The sequence below is a fragment of the Myxine glutinosa genome, chromosome 2 (genome assembly GCF_964187855.1).
Source record: "Myxine glutinosa chromosome 2, kmMyxGlut1.1, whole genome shotgun sequence".
Classification (NCBI taxonomy): domain Eukaryota; kingdom Metazoa; phylum Chordata; class Myxini; order Myxiniformes; family Myxinidae; genus Myxine; species Myxine glutinosa.
This window is the reverse complement of record NC_136262.1, coordinates 179,913,514-179,927,585: the sequence shown is the minus strand read 5'-3', so window position 1 is coordinate 179,927,585 and position 14,072 is coordinate 179,913,514. Positions and strand designations below refer to the sequence as shown.

Genomic DNA, 14,072 nt, shown 5'->3' with positions numbered 1-14,072 from the left:
AATCACAGGCCGACGCACAGGCGATGTAATTGTGAGTAGCATTTTTGCACAAGTGAAAATTGATCTTTCTTCCTAACTCTTACTCGGACAAGCAAATCCCCTATGCCATCCATAATGGTACACTCTATCCATACACCACATCCTCCCTTCCGTGGATGTTCCACGGGTTTCGGCTAGTATTTAATAAAAGGACATGGACAGTAAAGCAGATCATTACTCCAGCATGGATCCTTGCAATGGACAGTGTTACACTTGTAAACAGCACTTGGGTTGAAACATTACTTACACATTGTGAAATGAGATGAGCCAAATGGCATTTACTCTGTGAAGATTTCCTCTTCATTATAACATATAATAAGAATTCCTACTTGAGCTAAAGCATGTGGAAATATTTTTTGGGAGTGTTGCAAAGCAGGAATGACTCGCTGAGGAATCTCAATCACATTTTTAGGGCTTCTCAGATGATTGCTTTGCTTTCATCTTGAAAAGTTCCCAAAATTACCCCTAATACATAAGAAGCGTGCCAAAACTCATACCCCCAAATATAGGCCAAACTCATCACAAAATCTAGCATAGCTATATAGGCCTCAAGTTTGATCTTTCCTCAAACTCTGCAATCTCTGATTATTATAGTCAGTCTTCCTTCCTTGATGTTCAGCATTTAAAAGGGTAGAGCACATACAATCCCCATCTGTTGGCATCCATGGGGAGGAGGAAATTCCTGAGTAAATGCGTTGAGAAGAGCGGCGCCATTGTTATGATGTTGCTGGTACCCAGGGTATCACAGGAAGCGATGGCAGTTATGGCACTTCCACCAAGCTCAGTGGCTGCGGTAAGTGTTTGTTTCATCAGTGTGTGTGTGTGTGTGTGTGTGTGTGTGTGTGTGTGTGTGTGTGTGTGTGTGTGTGTGTGTGTGTGTGTGTGCGTGTATGTGTGCGAGCTCCATTACGAGCCTCAGACCATGTGTTAAAAAATAATTCGTTTGCTTTTCACTGATCTGGACATGTTAAACCTTTAAACTCAATAATGGATGGATGTTTATAATATGAATCAAGAAGAGACGAACACCGAACCTTGCTTTCTGAAAGGTGCCAGCCATTGGTATCTAGGGTCCTCTACTCGAATCGTGATACTAATTTCTCCTTGAGTGTGAACAAAAGGTCCCACCAGACCTTTCAGAAAATTTGGCATTGGCATTCTCTCTCGGCATTCTCTCTGACCTTGGCATTCTCTCTTGTGCCACACAACCTTGACGCTCGAGTACCACAAGGAAGCATATACCTTGGGACGAATGCTGTTCTTGGTTTACATAAGTGATCTTTCTGCTTCCATGGAAAAAGCTTGCGTAACATTTTGCTGATCACTGCACCATGTGCAAAGCAGTACCCCACACATACAGCAAAAATACTGCAATGGGATCTATTCTTATACAAGGTCTAAGGCTCATAATGGAACTGCCAATCACATGCATAGACATACTGACGAGGCAGCCACTGAGCTAGGGGGAAGGGCCGTCAATTCCCGGGATACTCTGGGTACCACCGATATCACAACAATGGCGCCACCTTTCTCACCACACTCAGTGGGGCATTTCCTCCTCCCCATGGATGCCAATCGATAGGGTTTACCCATCCTTATGCTGAGCCTCAAGCAAGGAAGCAGCACGTACAATCTTTTTTTAAGTCTTTGGCAAGACTCAGCCGGGATTTGAACCCTCGACCTCCCAGACTCGAGGCGGACATTCTCACCATTACACCAATGGGGAAGTTAAATCTCTATCAATTATCGACAAACCAGAAAAAAGTAACTGGTAAATGACCTTGCACAGGTCTTTCAATGGAGGAAAGTCTCATATTCTCACTCTGTTTTTCTACAAGGATTGGATGCATGACTAATCGCCAGGTTTACTTATATGTGTAACCCATGGAAGAGGTGGTCCTTAGGGCTCCAAGACCTCAATATCAGACATAACCTGTCTTGGACAGACCAAGACCGGACAGAATCCAAGGCACTATTAGTTAATGAAATCTCTCGGCAGGAGAATGAGTCCCAGTACCTGTTTCTTCCTCATCACAGCAATGCTGGTGCGTGGACTTACAGTTCTCCACTGCTCTTGCTCCAGACATCCTCTCTTCTGTCCATCCATCCCCAGTACCATGAGATTGAATTATGTTCTTTTAGACACCCACATATAGTTACCTCCCAAAGTCTAAGCATTATACTCGCCTCCATTCATTCATCCCACTTATCTTCCCTCTGTGCAACTCCATTTGTCTTAAATTTTGTATTCTCCCCTGCAGTCCTTCAAGAATGCCGCCCATTACCACTTCATGGTGTATCTCTTACAGACCCCCTCACTTTACTACGGTCAAAATCCACCAAACCAACACATCCCCCAAACCAACACCTCCGCCAAACTAACACATCTGCCAAACTAACACATCTGCCAAACAAACACATCCGCCAAACTAACACATCCACCAAACGAACACATGCGCCAAACTAACACCTCCGCCAAACTAACACATCCGCCAAACTAACACATCCGCCAAACAAACACATCCGCCAAACAAAGACATGCGCCAAACTAACACATGCGCCAAACAAACACATGTGCCAAACAAACACATCTGCCAAACAAACACATGCGCCAAACAAACACATGCGCCAAACAAACACATGCGCCAAACAAACACATCCGCCAAACAAACACATCCGCCAAACAAACACATCCGCCAAACAAACACATCCGCCAAACAAACACATGCGCCACACAAACACATACGCCAAACAAACACATCCGCCAAACAAGCACATCCGCCAAACTAACACATCCACCAAACTAACACATCCGCCAAACTAACACATCCGCCAAACTAACACATCCGCCAAACTAACACATCCGCCAAACAAACACATCCGCCAAACTAACACATCCGCCAAACAAACACATCCGCCAAACAAACACATGCGCCAAACAATCACATGCGCCAAACATACACATCCGCCAAACCAACGCATGCGCCAAACCAACGCATGCGCCAAACCAACACATGCGCCAAAACAATGCATGCACCCAACCAACACATCCGCCAAACCAACACATGCGCCAAACCAACGAATCAGCCAAACCAATGCATCCGCCAAACCAAAGCATGCGCCAATGCAACACATCTGCCAAACCAACGCATGCACGAAACCAACGCATTCAACAAATCATTACATCTACCAAACCAATGCATCCTCCAAACCAACACATCCGCGAAATCAATACATCCGCGAAACCATCCACCACACGCGCCACACCAACACATGCGCCAAATCAACACATGCGCCAAACCAACACATCCACCAAACCAACACATCCGCCAATCCAACGCATCCGCCAAATAAATGCGTGCGCCAAACCAACACATCCACCAAACCAACAAATCCGCCAAACCAACACATGCGCCAAACCAACACATGCACCAAACCAACCAATCGGCCAAACCAATGCATCCGCGAAACCAACGCATGCGCCAAGACAACACATCCACCAAACCAACACATCCGCCAAAGCAACACATCTGCCAAACCAACACAAGCACCAAAGCAACACATCCACTTCACCAACACATGTGCCAAACCAACACATCTGCCAAACCAAGACCTGTGTCAAACTAATGCATGCGCCAAACCAACTCATCGACCAAACCAACACATCTGCCAAAGCAACACATGCACCAAACCAACACATCCACCAAACCAACACATCTGCCAAACCAACGTATCCGCCAAACAAACACATCCCCCAAAGCAACACATGCATCAAACCAACAAATCCGCCAAACCAACACATCCACCAAACCAGCATATCTGCCAAACCAAGACCTGCGCCAAACCAATGTATACACCAAACCAACATATCCTCCAAACCAACACAACTGCCAAAACCAAACATCCACCAAACCAACACATCCGCCAAAGCAACACATCCGCCAAGCCAACGCATGCACGAAACCAACGCATTCACCATGTCATAACATCTACCAAACCAATGCATCCTCCAAACAAACACTTCCGCCAATCCAATACATCCACCACCCCAACACAAGCGCCAAAGCAACACATCTAACAAAACAACACATCCACCAAACCAACACAACCACCAAAGCAACACATCTGCCAAACCAAGACCTGTGCCAAACGAAAGCATGCGCCAAACCAACATATCCACCAAACCAACACACCCGCCAAAGCAACACATCTGCCAAAACAACACATCCAATAAACCAACACATCCGCGAAAGCAAAACATCTGCCAAATAAACGCATGCACCAAACCAACACATCCGCGAAACCAACACATCCACCAAACCAACACATCCGCCAAAACAACACATCTGCCAAAACAACACATCCAATAAACCAACACATCCGCGAAAGCCAAACATCTGCCAAATAAACGCATGCACCAAACCAACACATCCGCCAAACCAACACATGCGCCAAACCAACGAATTGGCCAAACCAATGCATCAGATAAACCAACGCATGCGCCAAAACAACACATCCAATAAACCAACACATCCGCGAAAGCAAAACATCTGCCAAATAAACGCATGCACCAAACCAACACATCCGCGAAACCAACACATCCACCAAACCAACACATCCGCCAAAACAACACATCTGCCAAAACAACACATCCAATAAACCAACACATCCGCGAAAGCCAAACATCTGCCAAATAAACGCATGCACCAAACCAACACATCTGCCAAACCAACACATGCGCCAAACCAACGAATTGGCCAAACCAATGCATCAGATAAACCAACGCATGCGCCAAAACAACACATCCACCAAACCAACACATCCGCCAATGCAACACATCTGCCAAACCAACGCATGTGCGAAACCAACGCATTCACCAAATCATCGCATCTACCAAACCAACACATCCGCCAAAGCAACACATCCACCAAACCAACGCATTCACCAAATCATCGCATCTACCAAACCAATGCATCCTCCAAACCAACACTTCCGCCAAACCAACGTATGCGCCAAAAAACACATCCACCAAACCAACACATCTGCCAATGCAACACATCTTCCAAACCAACGCATGCGCGAAACCAACGCATTCACCAAATCATCACATCTACCAAACCAATGCATCCTCCAAACCATCACATGCGCCAAACCAACGAATCGGCCAAACCAATGCATCCGCGAAACCAATGCATGCGCCAAAACAACACATCCACCAAACCAACACATCCGCCAATGCAACACATCTGCCAAACCAACGCATGTGCGAAACCAACGCATTCACCAAATCATCGCATCTACCAAACCAACACATCCGCCAAAGCAACACATCCACCAAACCAACGCATTCACCAAATCATCGCATCTACCAAACCAATGCATCCTCCAAACCAACACTTCCGCGAAACCAATGCATGCGCCAAAACAACACATCCACCAAACCAACACATCCGCCAAAGCAACACATCTGCCAAACCAACACATGCGCAAAACCAACGCATTCACCAAATCATTACATCTACCAAACCAATGCATCCTCCAAACCAACACATCCGCCAAACCAATACATCCGCCAAACCAACACAAGCGCCAAAGCAACACATCCACTTCACCAACACATGTGCCAAACCAACACATCTGCCAAACCAAGACCTGTGCCAAACTAACGCACGCGCCAAACCAACGCACGCGCCAAACCAACGCATGCGCCAAACCAACGCATGCGCCAAACCAACACATGCACCAAAGCAACACATCCGCCAAAGCAACACATCCGCCAAACCAACGCATGCGCGAAACCAACGCATTCACCAAATCATCACATCCACCAAACCAATACATCCTCCAAACCAACACATCCGCCAAACCAACACATCCGCCAAACCAACACAAGCGCCAAAGCAACACACCCGCTTAACCAAAACACGTGCCAAACCAATACATCTCCCAAACCAAGACCTGTGCCAAACTAACGCATGCGCCAAACCAGCATATACACTAAACCAACACATCCGCCAAACCAACACATGTGCAAAACCAACACATGCGCCAAACCAACACATGCGCCAAACCAACACATGCGCCAAACCAACACATGCGCCAAACCAACACATGCGTCAAACCAACACATGCGCCAAACCAACACATGCGCCAAACCAACACATGTGCCAAACCAACACATGCGCCAAACCAACACATGCGCCAAACCAACACATGTGCCAAACCAACACATGCACCAAACCAACACATGCGCCAAACCAACATATGCGCCAAACCAACGCTTCGACCAAACTAATGCATCCGCCAAACCAACGCATCTACCAAACCATCAAATCCGCCAAACCAACACATCCATCAAATCAACATGGATGCAGTATTTGAGAATGAAACACAAACACCTACTATCTAAATATTCCCCCTGGTGGCAGGGTTAATTAATATCCATCTTCATCTCATCTTCTTCATTATCTTTCTTCGGCTACACTTCTAAGTTGACCTCCAAAGCCAGTGGCATCCTTCATCATGCAAAGTCTTTCCTTGGATTTCCTACACAGGAATAGTCAGGGGAACTTGCAATATCAGAGAGTATCTATCTCACTGGTGAGCATGCACACGACCTGGTGTGTGTGTGTGTGTGTGTGTGTGTTTGTTTGGTTGTTATCTCCATTTGCGGGTTTCAATAGGTGGAACGGAGTCCTCCCAGCATCGAAAGTATCCACCTCCGCATCGGTAAGGGATCACGGTTCCAAGGGCTCTTTTCAGGATCGTCACCGAACCCCGGATTGCCTCCAGTTGTAGTTCATTTGTGGTAATATTCCCGGGGATGGTTTTTAAAATCACAGTGAGGTTCTTCTTCATCATTCCTGGTGCTCCAATTATCACTGGTACAATTTCGATGCTCTTCAGCTTCCAAGATCTCTTGACCTCATTTTTGAGCTCCTGATATTTGGTCATTTTCTTGATTTCTATTGATGCCAAAATCGCTGGGTACTGATATCTCAATCATCAATGCTATCTTTTCCTTTTTGTTCCTGAGTACAATGTCCGGACGCAATGCTTTGTTTTCTATGTTCACTCTCGATGGAATCATCAGGTCGTACATGAGCATTATGTCCTCATTTTCAATGATTTCTCTTGGTTCGTGTTTCCATGAGTTTTCTGGTATTGAGTTGTTAAATTTTTTGCAGATATGCCAATGAATCACTTTGCATACTTTGTTGTGTCGTTGTGTGCAAAGTTGTTCTGACAATAGTTTTTTGCATCCCGTGATCAGGTGACCAGTGCTTTCTGTTTCTCCCTTGCAGAATCTACACTTGTCCGTCTGGCTCAGTCCCGCCATCTTTTTAAATCCAGTGGTGTGGTGTCCTTGATCTTGGGCATTTATTATGATTCGTTCGCCATCCCAGTTGAGCTGACCTCTTATTAGCCATTCCAATGATCAACACATCAGGAAGATTTGTCTATGCCCACTCTGTCCAATTATTTTTTTGTAATTTCCTGCGCTTTTATCATTCTCGCAGTTGTTAGTGTATATTTCTTGATATTTCTTTTATACATTTATTTTGTCTTTTTTGCAATTGTTGGGGCTGTATTTGTTGCCGTTTCACCCTCCTGTGCGGCATCTTCCATTTGCACCTGTTTTTAGAAATTATTTGCAAGTTGAGTTAAGGATACCATTTCAAGTTTGTTGTGTTCATGTTTGTTTACAAATTGCATCCGATAGTCTGTTGAGAATTTCACATACTCAGCTAGTCCTACGCTCGTTCTTCTGTGCACCTGGTTGAGTTCCATCGGGCCGCTCCCTCCCTCTAGTCTCGGCAGGTACATTCCCGGGATGCACTGGTTTTTGTAAAACATTTTGTGGATGTTAAGGAGTTTTCTTGTTTTGATGTCTAACTTGTTGATTTCTGATTGGGGCCAGTTTATTATTCCGCAGCTATATTGGAACGCTGGTACTGCGAGCTGGTTTATGGCTTTGATTTTGGTTCTTGGAGAGAAGTACGTTTTCAGGATCAGCTTCGTTCTACGTGGTATTCTTTGGCAATTGTTTTGTGCATTTTTTGTGACATATTTGATGGCCCTGTTCTACTCGGAGGTATTTGTATGCAGCTTCGTTTTCTAACTTGTGTATTGTTGTTTCAAAGTCAATTTTTATGTTGTCTGTTTTTGTTGGTTTACCTTGTACAAATGTACTTGGCGCACTTGTTTAGTCCAAATTCCATTTGAATGTCTTCGGAAAACCGTTTTACTAGTTTTAGTTGTTCTGTCATTTTTCTGTCATTTGGTGAGAAGAGCTTTAAATCATCCATGCATAGTAGATGTGTCACCTTTCCTATTTCTTTGGATGTTTGCCTTTTGGTTGTTAAGGTGTATCCGTGTCCTTGTTCATTGATGAGGTTACTTAGTGGGTCCAGAGCCAGACAAAACAGAAGGGGAGAAATACTGTCTCCCTGGAAGATTCCACGCCGTATCTTCTCATCTGGTATTTCGATTCCATAGTCTTCAATATATATTTTGCCAATAGAAATGAACAATATACTTCAGTGATACATCTTTCATCAATCTGCATTATGGGTAATAGAAAATGTGTGTTTGCTGTGCTTAGGAATACTTCTAGGAATAAACCTTACATTGATAAATCTGTGCAAGGAAGAAATATACAAGAGGCAAAGGAATCTGTTTTGCCAGACAGGACCAGATGGAGTCTCCAGTAGGTGCTAGCATGATGAAAACACCATGTCTACCCTCTTTCATCTAAGGCTGCTTATCTTTATGGCCTGTGTTTAAATGTTAAACAGATGTTCTACCGTGCCCATGGGCGCCAAACTACTGTATCTCAAAAGCCTGACCACCCCTGACTCCTCAAGACTTCAGGAATTTTCCTTCATTCACAGAAACGCTATAAAAGAACTAAATTAAACCGAGTCGGGCAGAAGTTTTGCTTGAAATGTTATGAGTGGGCGTGCTGAGTCTGTGGTCGTATATGCCGGTGTAGTGTACTGCTATCTTTGTTGTAATCCTCCTATAATCAAGTGAATCTTCTCCAGATAATAAATCTTCGATAATTGTTCTTGGTGTGTGCGGTCATTCAATCTGTATACATCTTCGACACTGTGTTAGATGATGGTACATCATTTCTGTGATGATTCCTGTCAGCAGCTTGAATGTGGTTGGTCGGCATGCTATATGTTATTGGCTGGTATTTGTGGGGAAGTTGGGTTTCCTCTTCTACGAGCCACTCATCCACTGCCTTTTCCTCTTTGATAAGTTCGTTAAATGTTCTGGCGTAGTGATTGTGGAGAGCATCAAGTTGTTTTAGCCAGAAATTTGGAATTCCATCTGGGCCTGGGCTTTTGAAGTATGGCATTTTTTGAAGTTGTTTTCTAATTTTCTCTTCATCAATAATTAATCGATGGGGGCATTTCCTTGAGATGTTGCTTCTTCTATTCCAAGCTTGAGATCCATTCTGCTTCCTTGTTATGTTCTTTTTGGTCATCAAAAATTCCTTTCCAGAGTTTTTCCAGTTTTTCTTTTCAGGGGGAGTTGACACATTCTGCTTTTGTTTCCCCAATTCATGGTAAAATCTCTTTGGGTTATTTTCAAACATGTAGTTTTGTTTTCTCCTGTCGTTTCCTTCTTCATAGTTTTTTTTAATCTCCCTTGCTTTCATTTCTATTTTGAGTTTGTTTTCAGCACCCAAGCACTCGAGGTCTTTGTCTTCGATTTTGTATTTGTTTTTTATTCTTTGGATTCTCTTTTTTAGTTTTGGGTGTCTGTTTCCTTTACTGAACTGTTGTATTTGTCCTACTTCATTCCGCAGTTGCTCTCTTTGTGTCTCTAATCTCTGTCTCCATGGTGATATTTGTTTTGAATCTGTAGGATCTGGTTTTTTCTTCTTCTGGTGTTGTTTGCCTGTTACTTTTGTTGAATGAATAGTGCCGCTGCGAAACACACGACATTGATTTCCTTCAAGGTGGATGATTTTGCTCTTTGCTTATTCGCCATCTTTGCTCTTTGGTTATTCCGGTTCCTTCTGATGACTCCAATGTAGTATTTGGTTTTCCGTTTCATTTGAAATTATCTTTATAATGGAATGGTTGGTTCGCCTCACTAAGATTTTCTCCGTGTATTGTTTTTCTGTGTCTGTGTGTGTGTGTGTGTGTGTGTGTGTGTGTGTGTGTGTGTGTGTGTGTGTGTGTGTGTGTGTGTGTGTGTGCGTGCGTGTATATTCACCTTTGAGTTTCTCATTTTTTCTTTCTTCCTCTTTCACCATCACAATATCCCTTCTGTTTCCTTTTGCCATTTCATTTGTTCCTCCAAACTCGTCAAAAATTCGTGAATGTGAAATCCCAGGGGAGGCAGAGGAAGAGTGTGACAATGAAGGCAATCGAGACTGGGATGGAAAAAGTGAATGGGCGGAAGCATGTGAGGGGGAGTTAGAAACCGAGAACTTTGGAGAACGAGAGTAAGAAGGAGAATGATTGTGAGGGGAAAGGCGAGATAAGGAGGGATTGCGCAAGAGGGATGGATTGGACGAGAGGGATGGGTTGCGTGAGAGGGAGGGATTTGGTGAGAGGGAGGGATTGCGTGAGAGGGATGGATTGCGTAAGAGGGAGGGATTGCGTTGGCGTGAGGGATTGCGTGAGAGGGAGGGATTGCGTGAGAGGGAGGGATTGCGTGAGAGGGATGGATTGCGTGGGCGCAAGGGATTGTGCAAGTGCAAGCGATTGGGCGAGAGGGAGGGATTGCGTGAGAGGGATGGATTGCGTGGGCGCAAGGGATTGTGCAAGTGCAAGCGATTGGGCGAGAGGGAGGGATTGCGCAAGTGTGAGGGATTGGGCGAGAGGGAGGGATTGCGGGTGAGCAAGGGAATGCGTGAGAGCGAGGGATTGCGTGAAAGTGAGGGATTGCGTGAGAGTGAGGAATTGCGTGAGAGGGAGGGATTGCGTGAGAGTGAGGGATAGCGTGAGAGTGAGGGATTGCGTGAGAGGGAGGGTTTGCGTGAAAGGGAGGGATTGCGCGAGCGAGAGGGTGAGTTGGAGGGATACGGCGATTTTGAGGGGGAGAGCGAGTGGGAGTTAAAGTATGAGGAGAAGGAAGGGAATATCGGAGAATAAGAATAAGGGTTTTGAGAAGGAGGTGGCAGAATGGGAGAATTGGGATGAGAATGCAAGTTCTGGAGTTTAGAGCGAGAATTCAATGAGGGGGAATGCATTACCGAGGAAGCGATATAATTGGAGGAGCGAGAAGAAGATGGAGGTTTGGGAAATAAAATGGTGGGAAGAGGATGAGGAAGTGAATGGATTGGGATCAAAGGCAACGAGTTGGAAGAAAGCATATTGGAGGATGAGGATTTAGAGGAAGGGAGGAATGGAGAACGTGAAGAAAAAGAAGGTTTTTTATGGTGATGATTTGTTTTGGAAGTTTGAGAATGTGAGGATGGTGAAGGTGAAGGGGAATGAAGAGTAGAAGGTGAAGGTATGGGAGAAGACCTCGAAAGAAAGGGAATTTGACGTAGAGGTGTGGAATCGGGAGAGTGCACATTTATAGGAGCCATTCCATCTCCAGAACTTTCTTCTTCTTCTCCTGTTATCTTCTTTTGTCCTGTACAAACAGATGGTATAAACAAGATAACATTGTGTTAGACAAGGGCTACAGGCATGTTGTTAGTCAGAAAATAGAATCAAAAACAGATACAGTACAGAGGAATGCAGAAACACATCATGGTGGCTCCACACTTTATCTGCCCCTTTTATTGGTTGCCAATGGATGGAGGTCTTGAACCTCAATAAAGATGTGAAGTAAATATTATTCTACATCTACATCAATCAATCATTTGATAATGTCTCGCCCCAAGATCTGCTCATCAAACTGTCCACCATTGGTATTCGGGGTCCTCCCCTTGGATCTGCTCATCAAACTGTCCACCATTGGTATTCGGGGTCCTCCCCTTGGTTGACTGGTGCATGTTCTACAAGTGTTGATGACAAACTGTGTTGTTACCTCTGCCACCGTAGATGGATGCATGTTATGTTTTTTTTTACCTCTGTCTGTTTGTTTGTCTGAGTAGAATATCTAAAAAAGTTGTGAACGGACTTGGACGAACTTTGGTCGACAGGTTGGGTGTGTGACAAGTATGAATTGATTCGATTTTGGTGAATATCCAGATCCAGATACAAAATTTTTAAAGTTATTTTTCGCCATTGAGAGATGGGGGTAAAAACGATATATAGCATGATATCTCAAAAAGTTTTGGACGAGTTATGACAAAACTTGGTGAATGAGTTTATTAGGTGACAAGAATAAGCCGATTAGATTTCGGTTCAGGTCTAGATCCCGATCTGGTCTATCAGTGGGATAATTCTCGGATTATTATTCACAATTCCATCGCGGAGTTCTACGGAGAGTCTCAGACTTCGTGGTAGAGTTTCTGCTCTGACATGCACTGTCAACCGTGGGACCTTATATGGAAAGGTTTGATTCTTTCTAAATCATGTCCAATCAATTAAATTGGCCACAGGTGGACTCCAATGAAGTTGTAGAGACATCTCAAGGATGATCAAAGGAAATGAGATGCACCAGCGCTCAATTTGGAGTGTCATAGCAACGGGGTTGAATACTTATTGACTCAAAACATTTCAGCTTTTTATTTTTAATTAATTTGTAAAAAGAAATTTGAAAATTCCACTTTGACATTATGAGGTATTATGTGGAGATCAGTGACAAAAAAAAATCTCATTTTAATGTATTTTAAATTCAACCTGTAACACAACAAAATGTGAAAAAGTCAAGTGAGTGTGAATATTCTCTGAAGGCACTGTATCTATATATATATATATATATATATATATATATATATATATATATATATATATATATATATATATATTGTTATGGATTTGAGAATTGTGTTTTTTGTGTGTTGTTGTAAAATATCACCCTCCTTCCTCCATTTGTTGTGTATAAAGGCCAAAGGTCGTTCCCGTTAGTTATTCCATATACCACACGTAGCCAATCATAGATTTCCTCCTTGTTCAGTAGTTATCTCCTTATTATGTGTATTAGATTAAGGCTGTGTCTTCCATTAATTAACACTCCATTGCACCGAGGTGGAATAAGGTAGATTCCCTGCACATCCCCCCTTTCGTCAATTGCCAACTGCACTGGGCGGTTTGCTGCATTCTGCCGCTGCTGTGGGGTTGTGGTTGTTTTCACCCCATACTCCATTGAGCACGAGGTCATCTCGGAGCGGAAGGTGGGAGGAGTCAGCCCAGCGCCAGGAACAAGGCGTGGCCTTGCCAACGCCTCCTCTGGGGGCGGGATCGGTGGGCCCTCGCGGCCAATCAGGGCCGAGGTGAGCTCGCCGATGGGCGTGTCCTGGAGGCCGGCGGCTTGATCGCCCCAGGGGCAATAAAAGCGCGCGCGGAAGCCTTTGGGAGGGGAGCTCAGACAGGGAGAGAGAGAGAGAGAGACGCAGCAGAAGCAGTACCACACAGCTTTGACTCCACCAGGTAGCTTTGACTCCACCAGGCAGCTTTGACTCCACCAGGCAGCGTTGGCTCCACCAGGCAGCTTCGACCCGTTACCCCGTGGGAACCAGGATCGGTGGCATCGGTGGCCGTCGAGGTCCAGCCCGGCGTCCCGTGCGGGATCAAGCCCGAACCATCTGCCCCCAGCTGAACCTTTCTCTCCCTCCAGCCATCCACCTCCTGCCATTCCTGTCATCATCCCCCGTGTAAGTGTGCTCGTAGTCTGTCTTTGTCTCGTTCCTGGGTTATAAGTAAGACTGCAGTAGTTAAGCTAAAAATTGCACTGTGTCCTTCTGGTCCGTCCCTCTTTCTGTCGTTATTTTATTATCCTTCCTTCTTCCTTGGTTTCTTTAATTGTGTAAATAGTAGTAATAAATAATATTCGTATTTCCAACCTTTTGTCTTCTTCTTCTTCACATCCGTCGTCTTTGTCTTTTCCAAATTGAATACCTGTGGCACGATTTGGCCAACGTTCAAGGATCGGGTCTAGTCATTGTTAATAGT

General features: G+C 44.5%; 1 protein-coding gene across 1 annotated transcript in view; it reads right to left on the bottom strand.

The window, feature by feature from the left end:
• Positions 1-14,072, bottom strand: part of LOC137421035 (uncharacterized) — a 97,717-nt gene that overhangs the window by 59,537 nt on the left and 24,108 nt on the right. Inside the window, exon 6 of the mRNA XM_068106689.2 lies at positions 10,273-11,643. Within this exon, the coding sequence (XP_067962790.2) occupies positions 10,273-11,643 (1,371 nt within the window). The remainder of the gene's footprint in view (positions 1-10,272; positions 11,644-14,072) is intronic.